The sequence below is a fragment of the Phyllostomus hastatus genome, unplaced genomic scaffold, assembly GCF_019186645.2.
Source record: "Phyllostomus hastatus isolate PE091 unplaced genomic scaffold, TTU_PhHast_1.1 phas_contig_40, whole genome shotgun sequence".
Classification (NCBI taxonomy): Eukaryota; Metazoa; Chordata; class Mammalia; order Chiroptera; family Phyllostomidae; genus Phyllostomus; species Phyllostomus hastatus.
In genome coordinates this window covers 52,052,678-52,073,626 of record NW_025333872.1, presented here as the reverse complement: position 1 = coordinate 52,073,626, position 20,949 = coordinate 52,052,678, and the positions used below count along the sequence as shown (strand labels likewise).

The following is a 20,949-nucleotide window of genomic DNA, read 5'->3' as shown; positions in this document are numbered from 1 at the left end:
CTTCCAAATGAGATTTCTATCCCCTTTTCTTAATCATTAACATGACGTTAATAATTAACAAACATATGAAAAAAAAGCTGACATGGATGTTAAAAATCCAAGCAAGCAGAGAAAAAATACAACTGGGAGGAAACTGATGTCTTTTCAGGAAGAAAGGAATGTCATAAAGATGTTATTAATGGCGTCAGAGGTGTAAGAGGAAATACTACAGACATAAAACAAGATCACATAGAAATGAAAACAATAGGCAGAAACGGACCACTCAGTATATTATGTGAAAGATAAATATTATATAAATGAGAAACTGGGAAGCAAAGATATAAATTTAGACTCAACAGTTTAGGATCCTTAATATTAAGGTAAGAATAACTGTTAGAGAAAGCAGAGAAAAAAAATCATCAAAAAATTAGGTCAGAAAGTTGTCTCCAAATTGAAGAACAACATTAACCAAATTTAAAAATTCAGCAAGCATCCAGCACAATGGATGAAAGTAGATTAGGTGAAAAATAAAACAACCTAAGAAAGAGTTTTGAAAGAAAACTCACATTCAAAGAATCAGGGATCTGAATGACTTCAGGTTTGTCCACAGAAGATGGGAAGTAAGAAATCGATGAAAGAATATCTTCAAATTTATCTGAGAAAATTATTTTCAACTTAGCATTCCATACTCAGCAAAATTAATATTTTTATGAGAACAGAATAAAAGCATTTTTAGACCACTAAACTACTTTAAAATAATTAATGTTCAGTACATAAGTTTATTCAATTAGAAAAAGAAATTTTTTCTAAAATATGAATTTCAGAATATTTGAGACAATATAATTAATAAAATATCATTATGCATTTTCCATAATTATAAAATAGAACATATCCTCTTAGTGGTTAGTATAGTGGTGACTAGGGTAATTTAACTGTAAATATATGAATATATCTCCTCAGTATTTTCATAGTTGTTAGTGTTATTTAACTGTGATATATGTGCATATAAATCCTTGGTGTTTTCATCTAGTTAGGGTTTCCTACTTTTGTATGTATGAATACATCCCACTAGTGTCCCATTCCAGTTAGAGTTATTTATTTGGGAATGTGTTTCCTTATTGATTACCTGGAGTCATCAGGTTATATTGTTGATTAGAATTGTTGTTTCCTCCCTCTCCTTTTATAATTTGAGAATTACACTAGAGACCAAAGTTTACCCCAATATACTGTCTTCTTAGAGAAGAGAAATTGATTCAAATTATTTTGAAAATAATCTAGATTTTATTAAAATTAAGAATAATGTCTCCCATATGTATAATCACCTGATGAATAGTTAAATATCTGTTTTGGTAATAATATAGAAATATTTTAGAAAATGGATAAAATTAAATATTACATATCATTTGTATATTCAAAATTATCTTTATAGATAAAGTACAGCAGATTTTTTAAACTTTTCAATTTTTTAAATTTAATATTTCAAATGATTGTTAAATTTTATCAAAAATCTGAATTATTTCCTGTCTACTCAAAAATAATTGTCATTTTCTGCCTGTTATTGAGGTTATTTAATTTAATGACAATTAAAACTAAAAAGTGGTTTAAAATCTGATTAGAATCTGATGGTTAAAAATCTTAATATTTTTAAAAATCTGAACATTTTTTGTGAAATGTTATTTGTTATTTACTGCTAAAAATACTAAAATTTTTAGCAGTGAATTGTATAACTCCATAAAATTACATTTTGGGACAAAATTATTGAAATATGAATTTTAATTTAAAATTCCCCAGACACTAGGAATTTTGAAAACACATGGACATTTAATTTCTAATTTAATTAGATATTAGCAATTTGATTATGAAACATTTTTGAATTTAAAGAAATACTTTGCAGAGCTCTTTTTTGGTCATGTATTCTAGTGAAAAATGGGTATTTTTTTTGCTTAGTAAACTATATAAGTTGTGATTTAAGTATAAAAGGTTTGTTAGCCTGTTAACATCTAAGCCACACACATTTTTACTAATTGTTGAAACTGAGCTTCCAATCACTTCCTCTCCCTTTGCATTGACTTATCAATGCACAAGGAGGCCTTAAATTGGACATCAGTTCAACTTCAAATATAATAGCATCAATCACTATCCAGTCTCCCCTAACCCTATGAATGTAGTCAATATCGAGTGATGGAAGAGGTATGGTGATGACTATTGCCTCCAGAACTGCTATCTTCCTCATTTAAACTTCCCCAAGCTTAAAGATTACAACCTATGTCTGAGTAGCTCAGTGTTTGAGCTTTTTTTCTTCTTTTCCCCGGGTGGTTTGGGATGCGGCCACCTTGATGACCGAGAAAGATTCAGGAAGTGCACTCCTTTAGAGCAATGAGCATATTGTGCATCCACTTATGCATATAAAAGAAAAATAAAAGTCAAAGATGAAAGTAAAGTGGACATAATTTTAATGATTTTTTTTCAATTTTGTGCATTGGATTCAAACAGCAAACTGTGTGCACTCAACTGTCATCACAATGTTGGCAAGAGGTCTGTGTCTTTTACCATTTTACACACAATTGTTCATTACAGTATGTTATCAGCCTCGTGGGAGCCAGGGGTGTGGCATGGTAAGCAGTGGTGGTAGTGCACCTAACTTTTATATTATCTAACTTGAAAATATTTCTCTTCTATGATTCCTTTTTTTCTTGATAAAAATAGTTTTCACCAAACGTTGGTGGTGCACACGCACTACCATTCATGCTTGACATCACACCCCTGACAGAAACACATGTTCTTATTTTGTTGATAAAAAGTATTACAAAAATTTCCATACAAAAACTATTTTCATAGAAATCTTGCATTTCCACAAATAAACCTGAACATTTTTTTGAAAAAAAAAACTGCTCAAGAATTTTGTTCATTTAACATTGTGACTGTATTGATAAATGCAGTCCATTTAAAAGTTCTCTGCACATACTTTTCTACAAATGACCAGTCCCCTTTTGCTTTCACCGAGATCTACCCAGGCTCTATCAAGTTCATTTATAGCAGGAACTAGGGTTTGAATGAACATTTCTGAACGTTAAAATGAAAGCTTCCGTCTTCCACATAACTATCAATACCTAGCCTTTTATTATAACATAAGACAAAGATTGCAAACTATTATTTTTTTAAATTCAGAATCTTTGAACCAGCCGTTGCTTTTTATTGTTGGTGTGGGGTTGGGAAAGGGGCTTCAGGGTGAGAGAGTAGGTAAATAGGTAGGAATCTGGTAGAGTTACATGTTAAATCTCCTGCAGATGAATTTATGAAAAACATTATTGCCTTGGTAATTGACATTTCTACCTCAACCAGTGACACAAACTGTGCGAAAAGAAAGGAAACACTGATGAAGATATGCTTCATATTCCACTTGCCATGAAATTCAGATTTGTTTTGTGTTACATTTTTCACATCCTATAAACACGTATTGTCTATTCAGATGATTGCGGTACTGAGTTGTTGGGGGCTAGTAACATCACCACCTCTATAATCTGGATGTTCAGAAGACTGTACTGTTTCTTGTAACACTACAGTTTTTTGCTGATTCCAAGTATTTTTATTCTTACTGACTTTTTTACTGGTTACCCTTGGGTCATGTATATTCCATCTCTGGCAACAGTTAGATTTCAAAAAGAACCTGTAATTTCTTACTGGACTGCATTTGAAACCAGCCACAAAATGCGCATGTAACATTCACTCAGAAGAAGGGAGGAACCCATGATAAACAGTATAACCCCGTGTAACTTGGTTGATCCATGATGCTTGTAAATCAAGTCTGATCATTGCAACTGCTTAGATCACAGAGTCTCTAGTTCATAGACACAGCGGCATGAGGTAACTCATTTTATTTTGCACAGGTTGCATATTTCCACAGGAAACATTCTCGCTAAATTGTTTGGAAAAAAGACGACAGTTTGTGCTTGGGTGTTTGGCCTCCCAGCTTTATGCCATGGTTTCTTTACCTGGCAACCTTCTGTCGTTAAATGTGTGCATGTTGATAACTTCTTCTGTTTTCACAATAACTGGGGCCTGTGGCTTGTGTTTTAACCGACGCTGACACTTCAGGGACATCCTCAGTTCTTCTACCATGGCGCTACAGAAGGACCTCTACAGAATAACACAGAAAATGAAATATTACAAAACAGATAGACTGCAACTGTCCAGAAACAATACTGAAATCATTCTTAACAGACATATCAACATAACAGCCTCAAGGGTTTGAAAAATGTCAATACAAAGGTTATAACAAATTGTTACACTATTAATATACAACACATGATAATTAAATATTTTATCAAAGTGGATGAGTTTAAAGAAAATCTCCACTTGATAATGAAATGAAATGCCAACTAGTTATGCATATATTTTTATAGCTTGAAAAGATTTTCAGATGTAAAATTAATTAGCATTGTAATAAATATATCTATCTTAAAATTTAAATACAAACACATACATACAAATCATTAACCAGAATTCTATTCTTATAAAAAATAGAAGAAATTTACCACTTTTTAGACCACAACATGAGATATGAAAATTTTCTTTAAACATAGATTCATCATTGTGCATCTCAAAACAGAACAAAAATAGCACTCACACAGACATAAAAATATGGAAAATAACTTTTGGTATTCCCTACACCCAGTTGTGATAAGGCCTATAAAACTATTGATGATGATCACAAACCAAATATGAATTAATCATGAAATAACAAATTGGAGTACATTAAAAAGTCCATGAGAAATATTAACTCTTTTGTCATTATCAGCTTGATAACTGAGAGCTGATAATCTATTACACGAAGAAAAAAAAGGACCATAGAAAATATTTTTTTAATTCTCATTTCATTGGCAATAGATTTTCTAGAATATCAGTCTATCTGGGGCTCATTATTACAAGCTCCTCAAAAATTCCCATTACAAAGTCATATTCGTGAAACAAAATTTTGTTAGTCTCCCTCCCCAGCTAATTGAGATACACACGTTAGTTACATATAAATCAGATTCATTAACCAGTTGTATATATATTGTTGTTGAAATTCAGATGGACTGAGACTTAGGTTTTTTCTGTACAAGAACTAAAAAGGTAGAAAACAACTAAAAATGTGAACAAGTATGAAAAATTTATACAATTTCAAAAAGTGATATGAAAACATAATGAAATAAGCCTAATTAAATATGGATATGAAAACTTGATTTTTGCCTTAAGTGTTGGATGCTTTGCTTTTTATCAAGTAGGCTAATGCCAAAAGAAGGCAGAATAAAAATATTTAATACCACATATGCTTTTTAGGTTTAAAAATATTTTTCATGCATAATCTTTTGTGACAAATATTTTGTTACTAATATTTCAATTAAAATAGGCATCTCTTTGACAAAGAAAACTGATTCAGAGAGAGGGAATGTCACTTTAAGCAGCTCACACCTGAAACTCGCCAAGACATTCTGATAACTGATTTTGTAACTTTTGACCCTTCCCACGTACCTTCTTGCTTATTCCTGGCTATATCCTCATTTTTCTTTTATGGGTTCCTAAATCATTTCCCTAGTAGTCTTCTTAACTCCATGTCTATCTAGCCTGCTTTTTCCTTAAAGGATCACATATACCAGAATAATCTACTTTTTAAACATCATTTATTAATGGCATTTTCTTATCCAAGAAACAGGTAAAATCCAAATATCTTATTTTTTCCTATCATGACTTCTTGGATTCAACTTTCCTCTTTTCTCTCTGCCCCATTTCTTTTTTGTCTACCCCTGCCTTTTCTGCATGGGCCTCCAGAGTTTTTGTCCTGGCTCTGGTACCTTGCCGTGTTTAACCCTTACCTCAGGACATGACTCAACTTTTAACTTAATTCAGGAATCACTTCCCCATTGACCAGGTGCATTATTTTCACTCAATTTAGTTTTGTCTCCTTAGTATTTTTAACTCATTTTAATGTTTTTTCCATCTGACCTCTAGGTCTTCTATGAATGCCTCTCAATGAATGATAAAGGGAAGAGATCTTGTTCTCATGGTATAGATGGTACATACGTGTTCTTTAAATATTGACTGAACTAACAATAGCTACATGTGACTCTGGTATTTAATTATTATTTTAAAATGTTTCTAATTCAATTGCTTAAAAATTTTTTTCAAAAACTTTGTAAAATACACTGTATACAAGTTAATTAATAGAAAAACTTTGGTTTTGTTTAATAGCATGAAATTAGTAAAAGTATTATTGCTTTAGTACTTGTAATGGATGATGATTAAATGCAACATGTGAATTCCCCACTAGCTGGTGGATTACTGTCATGCATTTTTATTGTGTTAAATTATACAGTTCTGAAATCCATGAATTATGTTTCTATTAAAGATTTATGGCACCTGACAGCCAGTATAGGGACACGGTGTTTCTTGTTGCTTAATACCTACTATTAGATGTACTTATTAAGAACATGATGACAATGATGATGAAGATGGTGATGATGACAACACTGTAGAAATGGAAAAATCTGACTCCAAAAGGGGAAGGAATACATAGTCTTGAGGTAACTTAGTCTTGGCTCTCTGTTGAAACATTTAACAGAAGAATTGATTAGATAACATAACATGGTCAGAACTTGATGCCATTGACACTTAAAAATGTTATAGGATGTGAATAAACTTTGAATTGTTCAAAATAAACCTTCACTTAGAAGTAATAAATATCCCAAATGTTATATAATTTATAACACCTTCTTGGCAAATTTGGATTTTAGACAGTTTGATTATATTAGTTTTAAACATTACAGAATAGATATACTAATGAATATTTACTGTCCATACTAAGAGAGTATGAACAGATTGATTTTCTCAGAAAAAAATCTTATAAATGTACATACCCATTCAACCATGAAATTACACAATTTTATATCTAGTATGTTAAGTAATATGTATTTAGTACAGTATATGTAACTTCAGATCACACATAAAGACAAATTTTAAAAAAATTTTAAACAAATTTTATGTGATATAACATAAAATTCTTTTAAACAGATTTTATGTGATATAACATTGACAATGCTGAAGAATATAAAATGTAGACTAAAAAAATGCCCCCCAAATTAGGATTTTTTATCTTTTATAATTTAAAAGATGAAAGAAAATTTCATCTTTCATAATTTAATATTATCTCATGTAAATTATATTATAAATTTAGTAAGTTCTTCATTTTATAATTTAAAATTATGTTAAGTAAAATATAATTGCAAATTTAGAAATTCTGAAAATTATAAATTTATAACTTGACCACTACCATTTTTAAGTTTTATCTATTTACAAAAGCATAAGAAAGTAAAAATTTTAATTGAATAACTTTTAATTAATTGACTAATAAACTTGTTTATATGTCAATTTATCAGTTTTATTCATTTTTTTTCAAGCAGCTGAATTTTGCCAATGCTATTTTAATCTATTAATGTAACTATACCTAAAAAAATAGTGTTTTCTTAGGTTACCAACAAAGTAACTGTGACATTTTCTTCCTACTTATAGAATATTTGAATATTTTTAATCCTTCACAGTAACTATGAAAAGTGTTAAATTTGAGCAAGAGTTTTGAGTCAACATATCAAATTAAAAGAATTTAGTAATATCATAAAGTCTTTTTCACTTGTAGCAGTAAGGCAGACACATATTCTTTTTTTAAAGCTTTAAAATACAAATTCCATATCTTTACTTATATAACAATCTAAAGTTGAAATTTTAGAGCTGATTGTGGAATAAGTTGTTTCCCTGTGCTGTATGTTGTCAAAAAAACACTATATTTCATTATTAAATAAAGTTCTAACGTCATTTGATAGAGACACATTATCTTTCCTACTTATATAATGATTGGAATTTTATTAAATGTCTTTTTATTGAACTATGAAATAAGACTTTGAAAAGCCCAAGTGCAGTTTACAGAAGTTTCCTGGGTTATAATAAACAAGAAGGGAAAGGAGAAAAAAAGGCAAGTAGAGGAGGTAGGAGAAGGGGAAGAAGAAAGCATAAAAGAGAAAGTGGAGAAAGGAAGAAAAGGGGGCAGGAGGATACTGCAGGAAGGAAAAAGAAAGAAATCTGTTTTGATTTTCAAATCACTCCTTAGGGATGAAAACACACAAACTGTGTCATTAAATAAAGGAACTTTCTTAGGGTGAAAACAACAACAAAAATGTTTCGCCACATTAATGTAACAGACTACAAAAAGAAAAAAAGAAAGGCGCAAAGATACTAACCATTATTAAAACCTCTTTTAGTAAGTTTCAAAAGTTACTAAACAGTGTCTGGATGGTGGGGTGGCACTAACCAAATAGAAGATTCCTGAAAATGAAAATTTAAATCTTTGAGCTGTTAGCATGTAATTGCATTTAAATTAGTAAAATTCACTATAAAATTCACTATAATTAATGAGGCAACCTGTATTTACGCAACTCTAATCTTAAAAAAATGAAGGTCTGGAAACTTTTGAAATATTACTTTGACTATATTTACACTGCTTTTTAGAAAAGCTATACATATTTTTTTTTATTTTGGGTACAATAAGACAACACATAGCTTGAAGGTAAATGTTCTAAATAATATCATTGTTGGTGTTATAGAGTAACTCATTTTTAGTCTATGTTATAGATATAGTTATATGATAACAGATGTGACAGCATTTGGAGAAGCACATAATTTTTAAAATATTAGATGTCCACTTGTAAGTATGCTCCACATTAAACACTAACTTATTTAACTTCATTTTTGTTAAAACATTTATATTTAGCAATGTCTTTTTAAAACCAGCTACTGATGCCAAGTAACCAGTTTGATTCTTTTTTTAAATTTTAAGTTCGTCACTTTCATGTTGAATATATGTAGTCATTAATCCCTCAAACCAGAAATAATAATAAAATATTAGAAATTACTATCGTCTGTATTTATATTTTTAAAGAAGAAATTCTAGTTTATGTGTCTTGTTATCCTGTTCTTTGATAGTTTAAAATTAACTACATGATATTTTAATGTTCATTCAGGATAATTTTAACCAGCTTTCATACAATTCATACATTTTTCATACATGAAAACTTGAAAACATCTTCAAACTGCTTCTATCAGATTTTGTGACTCAGTGTTACAGTATAGACTAGCATATATCAACCATACTGGTTTTGTGTTTGTTGTTTAAATTATTTGTTAATTGATTATAGATACCTAATCCATTCTCAGACACCTGTCAAATTAATTTCTGATGCAGCAGGCCATTTGCCCAAGAATTCCACATCACATGTAGTACAGACAAATAAAAAAGTCACTATGATCCCTGTATAAAGTTATCTCACATTAGATTATAACTAAACTAATGAAAAAACAAAATGGAATAAAAAGTATTTATAGTGTAATATGCAATATTTGATATAACACTAATGTATTAAATAAGGAAAATCAATGTTATTTAATGTGACACTTCCTTTTGATTTATACTTTTTAATTGGCAGTCTTCTTAAAATACCAAATAGCTAATGCTATACATCAGAAGTATGAATTGACCTAGGGCTGTATGAATGCAATAGTGAAGCAATAAGAAATGAAAATGGCTAGTTAAAACATTCATGTCAAAGTACATATGTAGCAACTTTGATCTTGATATTCAGTTTCGTAGCAGCCATCTTTCTGAAAAATTATACTATTTAATAAGCTGTGCAGCAGTCAGACAAGACTTTACATGTAGGTTCTTTAATGATCCTATTGCTCAATCAGTGTAATTTTACAGCTAGAGAAACTAAAACTCAAGAGGTCAAGTTATCTATCTAAAGTTATGCACATAACTGATATCAAAGCTGAAAGAGGAACTCGGTTCTCTTGACTTCCATTCTATGAATGTTTTATTATATTAGCCTGTATCATTAACAGTGATTTAAATTTTAGCTGAGCCTTTTACCTGGCCTTTGTTCTTAGTATGCGTTAATTTTTTGAATGTTAAATAATAAATTAGAGAAAAGATTATGGGGCAAAAAGAAATATATTTTTTCTCTCAATGAATAAAATGATAAAACCCCCTGTGCTTTTGCCTGGATTATTTTACACTGATAAACATAACTAGAGATTAAAATTCTCTCAGAAATTTTGACTCTTACAGAAACAGTTACCAAATATCTTTATATTGCATTTTGCAAATACAATGAGACAGAGAAAGATGGGACATTATTATACATTTGTACACTCCCATACTTAAGCTAGAAAAATCAGTAAATAAGGTCAGACAAGTTTCAACACAACTTTAGCCAATACATCTGTGAAATGCATTTTAAGAAAAAACAATGTTAATCATCACATTCTTGCTGGTAGTAATGATACAATTTTTCAATAAAATACATAACATCCAAATAACTAATCCTTTATTAGAGGAAAGCTCTCTTTTCTGAATGCCCAACAGCTTAAATACATCAGCTTTTTGAATAATAATAATTATAACCATAGCTGTTTGTTATATGTTAGACACATGCAAACTACGTGTATTACCTATCTCAACAATCTGTTTATCTAAATCAAACTCCTACTCCAAATATTTTATCAATGCAACTTCAATAATGAAAACTATCAAGAAAAACAGGTAAATAACTCTATTTTGTACTATATAATATAGTTAGAATAGTGTCAGAGTGGGCATCTTTGACCTTGGGAAACAACTTGACCCTTGAGACATTTATCTTCATTTGCACAATATGGTGATATTTACACAGTTCTCAGAATATCTTCATACTCAAAGAAGATACTATATTTTAAAGGCTCCAAAGTTGTTTATACAAACAAGGAAGTAAAATTATTATTTGTCAAACCATGATCTTAATTTTAAAACATCATTTATGGGCATAAAAAAGTATGGGTTACCATCAAGAAATGACTTAAAATCGTTTTGCTGACTTGGAAGGAGATTAGACAGTAAAACAAAGATTGGCATCTCATTTTAAAGTATGATTTTATATTTATATGTAAAAACATTTTAAAAGCCATCCAGTCACCCCTTATATGGGTCATTAATGGATACTGAGAGATGATCTACTCACAGAGAACGGCAGTAACATAAAAGGACACCAAATGGAGTATTTGTTCAAAGTTTATTTACGTCTTTTAACTTCTGAATAGCAAGATGCTTTATAGATACATTTTACATTATTGAAAATTTCTTTAGAACTTTATGAATCTTTATAATGATTTATAGCAGTATTTGCACTCCTATAGCTTATTCAATAAATGGGTTCTTTTAAAAAACATTGCTCCTGTTAGAACTAATTTTTCAACTTTCCAAAAGCAGTATGTTTATAAGTGTCTGTGAACAATCTATTTTCATTCTTCTGGTTCCATGAAATACAGATGCAGTCAGCTTTGGAAAATTTTTTCTTTGTGAATAATCTTTTGTCCAGGATCCAATTTAAACTAAACCCTTCTAATTTCTCCTTAACATTCTCCAAATTGCATTATTTCATTCATTTGTGGTACTATGAGTGAAAACTACCTTTTACATTTGTTATTAAGTTATAGACTGAAAAACATTCTGTGTGCCCTCAAAAATGTTTTTGAACTTTCAATGACTGGGAAAATATCATTATTTAGAGATATCTTGGATATGTTTTACCAGTGCTCTTTAATACAAAAAAACTACATTGGCTAAAATGGATTACATACTAAAAAAATCCATATTAATTAGTTTTGAAAATGTGCACCAATCATCTTAGAGGAAATTTAGAATAAATATATGTGTCCAATATGGGACACATAAATTACCAATTCAATATCTGAGTAGTAATTTATATTTTTATTTCTCAGACATATTTACTACACTTTGTTTAAACTGAAGTAAGGAGGAAATGTTTTTTATTGTTTAGTTTTTGTTCATATCAAGAAACAGCGATTTGGTATTCAATGTTTTCAATTAAAACAATTTGTATAGTCAAATTTATTTTCAATTACATTGGAAAGAAATTACTTCTGAACACAAATCAGGCAAAAAGAAAAATTCAAACTATGTATGTTATGTTACTATTATTTCTGGATATCAAAAGAAGGTGGACATATGTACACCTTTTATTAAAAGAGGACACATTCAAATACTTTAGAGATAGAGCATTTTTAAACATAATTAATAAACCATGATTATGTTATAAAATAACTGTAAAAATTAAAAGCATTGCAATAACTTATAATTTGTGCTTACAAAACCAATGTAGTATTATAAATTATACCAAGGAAAATGAACGTTTTTACATTAGGCAGCTTTTCTCAGTTAGAAGGGGGAAACAGGATCTTCCAAACAAATGCACACCCCTGACATGGACAGATAACTGCTTCATATGCACAGCAGATTCATGACCTGCTTACTCAATGAAACTTAAGCAGTGTTTATAAAGTATCAAAAAGTTAGGGGAAAAGGCAATTAGTTAAAAATACACATGTTAATTAGTTACCTTTCAAGACATTTCAGGAAAAGAAGACTTTTATGAGTGTCTTTCCAAGTATTTGTTATATTTTTTAAAAATTAGAAAAATAAATATGTACTTATTTAAAAAGTTTGAATAAATGAAAAGGTATTTTTGATACATTAATATCTGCAACAAAATCAAAAGCACTATCTACTATAAAAATTGGAATACACCATCTTGTGGTATTGGATAGGAATGCAATTTAGAGTTTTCTAATTCTTTAAGTTCTACACGGTTCAGCATCATCTTCCATATGCAGTTTCAACCTGCCCTCATTTTAAGATGATGCATTCATATACTATTCTTAATTGCCAAACTACTTGTAAATATAAAAACATTATAGTCATCAAGACCTTTTATTCCACTAATATTTTATAAAACATTTGCTATAAATAATATTTATATTCACCTCTAAATACTGTTATTATTAATTTTATCATCATCATCATAATCAGAAGTAAGACTTGACATGGAATGATATTACTCTTTATAAATTTTATCTATAAAGTTCATATTCAACTAGACCAAGTTTGTATTATACCTGCCAGTATATTTAAGAATGAAAATTTTATTTGTTTGTTTAAAAAGTACTAGAATACTGTAGACTGAAGAAAAGGGAAAGGAAATGGAGAAGAAGAGAAAATAGAGAGCAAATGACCTTGGGGCTCAATGGTGAATATAATATATCCTTGTTTATTTTTAATATGCAAAACATAATTCATTGCATGTTTGGTTCTCAATAAATAATTATTGGAATAAGTGAAGAAGTGTGCACATATCATCATATTTTTTAAATTAAAACTTTAAAAGCACAATTATAAATGTAAATTAATTGTGATTTTCTATATGTCCACATGCATATCATATGATAAAATCTAGGAATATTTGCTGACTAATTTTAATAAATTAAGTAAGGTGCTAAACTGTATAACCCAAATAAATACATTTTTTTCCTCAAGAAAAATGAAGGATTAAGCCCAAGAACCTAATTTATCACAGCAAATAAAATGGGTTATTCTAATACACCCATAATTATTTATTTGCTACACATAATTCTACTGCATTATATAGAAAATAGTTCTTTTATACTCTTTGTGGTAGACTTTTTTAAATGGGTCACTGTACTCACTTGATTATTCATTTAAATCAGTAGAAAGAAAGATTAGGTAGATAATGATAGATAGATAGATAGATAGATAGATAGATAGATAGATAGATAGATGAGAAAGAGAGAGGGAGAGAGAGATATGATAGATAGATAGACCTTATGCCAACAGATACTGCTGGACACCTTGGAGACACAAACCACAAACATTAGGTCCTTGTCCTACTGGAAGTAAGAGTCTAATTGGGAAAGAAGCGCTCACACACAAAAACCAACAAATGTGAATGAAATAGAGAAAAGGCATCTAGGCTGATTGATGGATGTGGTTTGAAATGGGCAAAATACCTTCCCAACATTCTCAAAGGGGGAGAAAATATTTTTCCAATGATGATAGTATCTGAAATCAGCTAAGTAAAAAAAGGGACATATAGAAGTCATATTTTTCACTGGAGGAAATGAAAACCTAACACTACCTTGTGAAAACAGCTCTGTCCTGCGCCCAAACCTATTACATCTATAGACTAGACAGAGCTTTCTGGGCAAGTTGATGCCTAGTCTTGACACCTAGTCTGGAATGCCTAATCTCAAAACACTAGTAAGAATTTGCCAGGTCGAAAAATTCACAAGGTTTGCTCAAGTCAAATGGAAGAGGTTTTTAAAAACTAGTGACCTTAGAAAATTGAACGTGATCTAGGGTGGTTAGAGAAGAAATTAGCAATTGGGGAGAAGCACAAGGTAAAACTACAATGATGGACAGAGACAAATTCTGAAGTGCCTCACTTGCTGAGCTAGAGAATTTGACTTTCAATTTGGAAGCCATGTGGTGACAGTATGTGAAAAACATTGGGGAATGTGATTAAGAATGCTCATTTAATACCAACACAGTTGCTTCTTTCCAATGTAATGTTTCATCTACTTCTGTCAGAAAAAGGAATGTTCCTTTCACAAAATTTTTATAAGGCCATACAGGTACATAGAAATGAAAGAGAGCTAGTTATATTAAAAAGTCAACTAAATTAGTTACTTATACTAACAATAAAAATTATGGAATTAAATCTTTATCTTTTGGTTTTTGGTTTTTAAGCAGAATGTTTATAAAATAATTGTACATAATGACATGGCCTAGGTAAATCACATCAGAAGCACACAAAGAGGGCAATAGAATACGCTTATTGTCATGAGGTTTCATTTGTTTTATTTTAATACTGAGCTATACATGAAAGAAAATCATCACATATGGATTATTTAAGGTTCTAACTAGAAAAAAGAAATTTCTTCTATAATTTCTGGAGTTACTTTAAGTATTAACTAACCAAATATCACATCTATTGACAAATTATAGTAAAAATGGAAATTGATGAGTTAATATTTTTTCTTTATGTTTTTGAATTAGATTTTAAAACTCACTTGATACTATTTTTTAAAAGATTATAACATACAGTATATACTTAAACCTTATTGTCAGTTATACCAGAGCAACAAATATTTGATTCAGCCAAGTCAGCAGATCCTGAATGTTCTGAAAAAATAAGTCGTGTGATCGTTTAAATTTTCCAAATTTTGAACTGTTACTCTTCAAAATACTAATTTATAAAAACACTGTTTCTAAGAGAAAATTACTGTAGTCATGTAAAAATGGAGAAATGCTGTATCTAAAATTTTGATTTCTGAAAGGATAAGTAATTGAAACATAAATTATTAAAGACAAAGGAAAACAAGCAAATGTTTTTGCTTTTTAAAAATAGTTTTAAAGGTGAGAGTGCTTCAGAGAATATTAGTACAATATATTTACCTTATATTTGTGTTATTATTTTTAAATATCATTTTTCTACTCACATTTAACAAAAAATTAATAAACCTTTCAAATATTAATGAACATATAGTCTGACTTAGATGCAGCTAAGCCCAAAAATGTTTTTAATTAAAACCAAAAAAATATTTCTGTATAAAAAGTATGAAATAAAGTATCAGAAGATTTTAAAAGGTTAAAGAATGCTTTCATCTCCAGACTATAAACTTACATACAAAAAAGTGTCACATAACATCTAAAATAAGAGATTTTTTAAAAATAAATATCCATCCTTGTATTTATATAGATCTATTGAACTTATAGCATTAGAAATACATAATCTGAATCAGGTTTGCAAATTTTTCAAATTTAGAATAAAAAATATATTTGTACAGAAATAACTTGTATTAAAATCCTAAGAAAAATTGCAATAATCTCATATTTTTAGGTTAATATGTTCTTCAAAAAACACTGGTGAAGAAAATAAAGGGCTAATTAGGAATAAAATTAGCCTGGACTGGTGTGGCTCAGTGGATTGAGTACCAGTCTACAAACCAAAGAGTTGTTAGTTCAATTTCCAATCAGGGCCTGGGTTGCAGGCCATGTCCCCAGTTGGGGATGCACAAGAGGCAACCACAATTGATGTTTCTCTCCCTTTCTTTCTCCCTCCCTTCCACTTTCTCTAAAAATAAATAAATAATATCTTTAAAAAATATCTATGGCCCTGACTGGCATAGCTCAGTGGACTGAGAGCAGGCTGCAAATCAAATGGTTGCAGGTTCAATTCCCAGTCAGGGCACATGCCTGGGTTGTGGGCCAGGTCCCCAGTGGGGGCCATGTGAGAGGCAATCACACATTGATATTTCTCTCTCTCTCTCTTTCTCCCTCCATTCCAATCTCTAAAAATAAAAAAAATAGAATCTTTAAAAAATAATTATAAAAAGGATAAAATTAAATGCCAAAAAATCCCATAATATTTTCACACATTCACCAATTTTTAAAAATTAATTGTAATTTCCAAAGTAAGAATTAAGTTTTTCGCAATTAAAGACTTACTGGGCCTAAAATCTTCAAGTAAAAACTCAATTTACTCTTTATCTTGAAACTGTTAATCAGTATTGTATATTAAAACATGTTTTATCTGCAGAAAAGTATTTTTTCCCTTCATATTAGTTTCTGATCTTTGTTTTCATCATTACCTTCCTCTACTAACCTATATGCAGTGAACTTCAAGTAACATTTTTTCTAAGGTTTCAATAAGAGGAGAGAGAGTCCCTTGCCTTGAAGCTGGCTCCATTAAACATCTACATTTAAATTTACAAACAGGAAGTTCATCGTGTGTTCTCTCTATGAACCGTTGTCATATAATGAATGGCAGAAGCTGATTAACAGTTACATTTCTAAGCACTGCCCTTGGTTGGAAAGATCAAAAATAGTTTCTTTTATTATGACAAGAATTGTTTTAAATTGTAAAAAATTGACATTTACCTTTTCCAATTGAGCGTTTTTTTTGGATTTGTATAAAAACTCTCCCACTGCCACAAAAACTGAGAGTACCAAGCCGGCTGCCAGAACAATGAAGATGCCACCAATGTTCTGCACCCCCAGGGCACTGGCCTCTTTGCTCTCCTCCTCTGGACAGCCGTTGCCCCTCCACCACTTCTCCTTCATCATGTGCAGCTTGCCTTCCTCTTGCAGCTGAAGAATTGCAATGGTGATTTTGTCTCTATATGGAGAACCTGAAAAAGAGAAGGGATTCTAACTATTTTAAGGAACCCAGAATTTCATACTGAAAGGTTAACACAAGACAAGGACAGAGCTTTTTCCAGGTGCTCAAAAATATGCCAATGTTCACTTCCAGTAGAGAAGAACAACTGGAAAACCATAGATAGAGAATAGAAATTTAACAAGATAAATAAGGTGTGTGGTCTTTCTGATTTTGAAGATAAAATGAATTTTGTTTTTGTGGAAGAAAATGTCTCCTTCTAAAAGGCAAACTCAACTCAGAGCATTGGAAAATAGAATAGTAAGTGGAAATTTACAATAGGAAATAGAGTGAAAAGATACTTGGTTAATGTCTTGGAATTATTCTACACTGAAAACAGAGTATTGATAAAGTGGTAACCTCTATTGTAGAAATAATCACATTTCTCTTTATTAAGTGAAATGGTTTTTAAAGCAATCATGAACAAGCTGTACTCAGAGGTAGCTAATACTTTCAAGAGTATAGATAGCTTATCTTCTTATTTAACATAGATGACAGGTTTGTACAGCATTGGATCATTCAGATATTATCATGGCAGTCAACGCATTGTCATTTGGGGGCTTATTTATATATTACACTTTATGCTTTGAGGAGATATGTTCTTGTCAGTGGAGGCAACACTATAAATAAAATTTGGTATTTATGCTGTTGGCAGTAGATCTTCTCTGATTTAGCTATAATGTTATAAGTAATAAATTTTCTAATGAGTTGCCTAGAATCATAGGAGAATTTTGAAGTGCATGAATCTTTTAATATGTCTTAAAAGATTGTTTTCTTCATTGATTTTTTTTAGAGAGAGGAAGAAGAGGGAGACAGACAGAGAAAGAGAGAGAGAGAGAAATACTAATTTGTATGTTTCTTATACATACTCTGACTGGGGATCAAACCTGAAACCTTGGCATATCTGGATGATACTCTAACCAACTGGTCACAGCCCCAAAGGGATTAGTCTCATTGCTTTCTTCCATCCAGAAATAACCTGTTTCTAAAGTTTAATCTGCTCTCCTAAAACACTATGGGTACATTCCACCTTTCTCCACAAGTTCATTCACAATTGCTTTTTTTTCTGCCCACAGAAAAATACTGACTTTAGCTTGTATTCAATGTTGCTGTGATCTTGTTTTGATTTTAATATATGTACAACTATAACTATAGCTTTATTTCTGTTAAGAGTGATTAAAAGCTGGGTCAGGAAACTTTTCTGGTACATGAGGGATAAATGTACAGTTTTTACTTAATTAAAGTAATAGACTAATTTCATATTACCCATTTAACAAGAATATACAAGTTGAAAGTAGAAAGAGAAGGAGAATAATAGGAAGCAGCCTGTTGAAAAAGTGAAAATCTACCACATCCACTTGAACAGCTATTTCTTTAACATAATTCTTAATCTACTCAGAAGAAATGTTTAAGTACATGACTTCTATATAACATTTTCACAGCTTTCCTAAAAGGGGGCATTATTAATTCCTATAATTAGAACTCAAATATATTTTTTAATCCTCACCCAAGGATGTGTTTACTGATTTCAGGACACGGACACACACACACACACACACACACACACACACACACACACACACACACAAAACAATGATCGGTTGCCTCCTGCATGCTCCCAGGCCAGGGACAAAACCTGCAGCCTTGGTATTTGCTGTGACCAGGAATAATCAGACCTGCAACTTTTTGGGACAATGCTCGAACCAACTGAGCCATCTAGCCAGGTCTCAAATATTTTAATCACACTAAAAAAAAAAAAGTCCTGATTCTCAGTTTCTTTTCTGTGCTCTCTTCCAAATACTACTCTGATGAAAATACGAAGTTTAAAATCTGCCCCTGGATCACTGCAGATGTCAGGAATTATAACTCCAGCCCATAGCGTTTTCTACTGGGGTCACTCAGCCTAGTCATCTAGTATTATTACTATTTACTTTTCAACATGAGAACTTTTTTCTAACTAGATTATAAACTCTTTGGAATAGAGGATGTATCTATCTATGTATCTATCAATCAATCATCTACCTATCAATTTATCTAATCATCTGTCTTATCTATTGTCTATCCAAATCTTCAACTTTCTCATACAAATGTTTCATATAATAAGGCACATAATGATTGAGGCATTCCTAACACAATGTAAAAGCAACAACCTGGGCCTTTTGGGTTCTCTGACATGTATCAAAACCATAAATTAAGGCTATCTTGTTTGGATATCCAGTTTTCATGAATTTACTAAATCTAGCCTACTACTAGTTTTAGGTGATATTTATTCTGAATTACCATTCTAGTTAATGATATTCTTTACAAAATAATTATTTGAGGAAAAATGTATTCTAAGCAGAATTGTAGTTTATCAAATATATCTTTCATTTAGAAATTCAGCATCTGAAACAAATTTCGTGCTGACAGTACTTGCAAAAATGGCCATGTGTGGCAAATAGAAAATGTGGTTTCATTTCTGGAAGTACTATTACAAGCAAAATTTTGGCAGATAGTGACTTGAAGAATAAACTTTCAAATATGAAAAATTCTTGATCCTGCTAAGAAATATTTTTGAACCAGCATATTTCTCATCCTGAGCAATATTGAAGGAATATTATTTTATTGTCAATTCATCATACACACTGAACTGCATTAGGATTTTTATTCTAATGTCTTCAAACATAATATTCTTCACTTCATTCACAAAATAAGGTCCTGAAAAACAAAAGCAAACACTTTTTAACAAATATGGATACATCTTGGTCTTGCCAGCTGAGCTTCTTATTTCCAGAACTTATTGTAAATATAAATATTTCCCATTGCTAGTAAACTTCATCAGACTCATTTTTCCAGTGTAAACACAGTTAATGTGTAAATGGCATTTGGCTTGAGTAAAAGCTACAGAGTTAATATACCTCATTTTGAGGTTTTTAACAGGATGGAATAATATAAGACATAAAATCAATGAAAGTAAATCATTGCCATGTTTTGTCATTCTGTCATTGAAAAATATGATCATTGCAGAATGAAGCCCTTGACAAGTCAGATGCATATAACCTGTGGCTCAAAAGGAGGACTCAGAGGAGTCATTGAGGCAGTTAGTGGCAAGATAAACAGTAACAATATATGTAGGCATAAATAAACTCTACGAGTGCACTAATTTGGAATTTCCCTACAAAAAGAATTCCTCTCTCCCAATGACCATAAATGTTCAATTTTGATAAAAGATTTCACATAAATTTATAATTTCATTGAAAGGCCTCCCAACAGATAAAAAGCACCTTAGAAAAATAAACTGTGACTATTATATACAAGTAATACAAGTCTCACCAAATATTTTAGAGCTAACTTGTTGCATTGATTGAGTTTGTTTCCCTTCTTACCTCTTTCCCCTAACTCCTCCCTCCTTGCCTCATTACTAACCCATTCCTTTACCTTTCCTCCCCTCTTTTGCATGTTTTCTTTGTTCTCCCTGCCCTGCCTTCTCTGTTTCCTTTCCTTCCTTTCCTCACTGCCCTTCTTATTTCTATCCCTCCTCTCCTACTCCCCCATCCATCCTTCTCTTCATTTCTGCCATGCTACATTTTTTCTTGTACACTGGAAGGCACGTGTTATGCATACTTGGTTTTAAGTCTAAGTCTACTAAACACAATATATTGATATACTCTTTTGATTGTCCTTTTCATGTTATTTACAAACTCATAATTTTAAGTATATACCAACATTTTTGTCCTATTTTAATACATCTAGTTAGTACAGAAATTATAAAGTAAATAGAGTCAGCATTATATTGATTTCATGGGGAAGTGTATTGATTAATAAAAAGCTTTCCTTT

General features: G+C 30.7%; 1 protein-coding gene across 1 annotated transcript in view; it reads right to left on the bottom strand.

Moving 5' to 3' along the window:
- Positions 1-2,481: 2,481 nt before the first annotated feature.
- The window catches only part of GRIK2 (glutamate ionotropic receptor kainate type subunit 2), a 585,197-nt gene continuing 566,729 nt past the window's right edge, over positions 2,482-20,949 (bottom strand). The window contains exons 16-17 of the mRNA XM_045844097.1: positions 16,856-17,106; positions 2,482-4,116 (exon numbers count right to left, since the gene is read on the bottom strand). Of these exons, the coding sequence (XP_045700053.1) occupies positions 3,952-4,116; positions 16,856-17,106 (416 nt within the window). The 3' untranslated portion in view covers positions 2,482-3,951. The remainder of the gene's footprint in view (positions 4,117-16,855; positions 17,107-20,949) is intronic.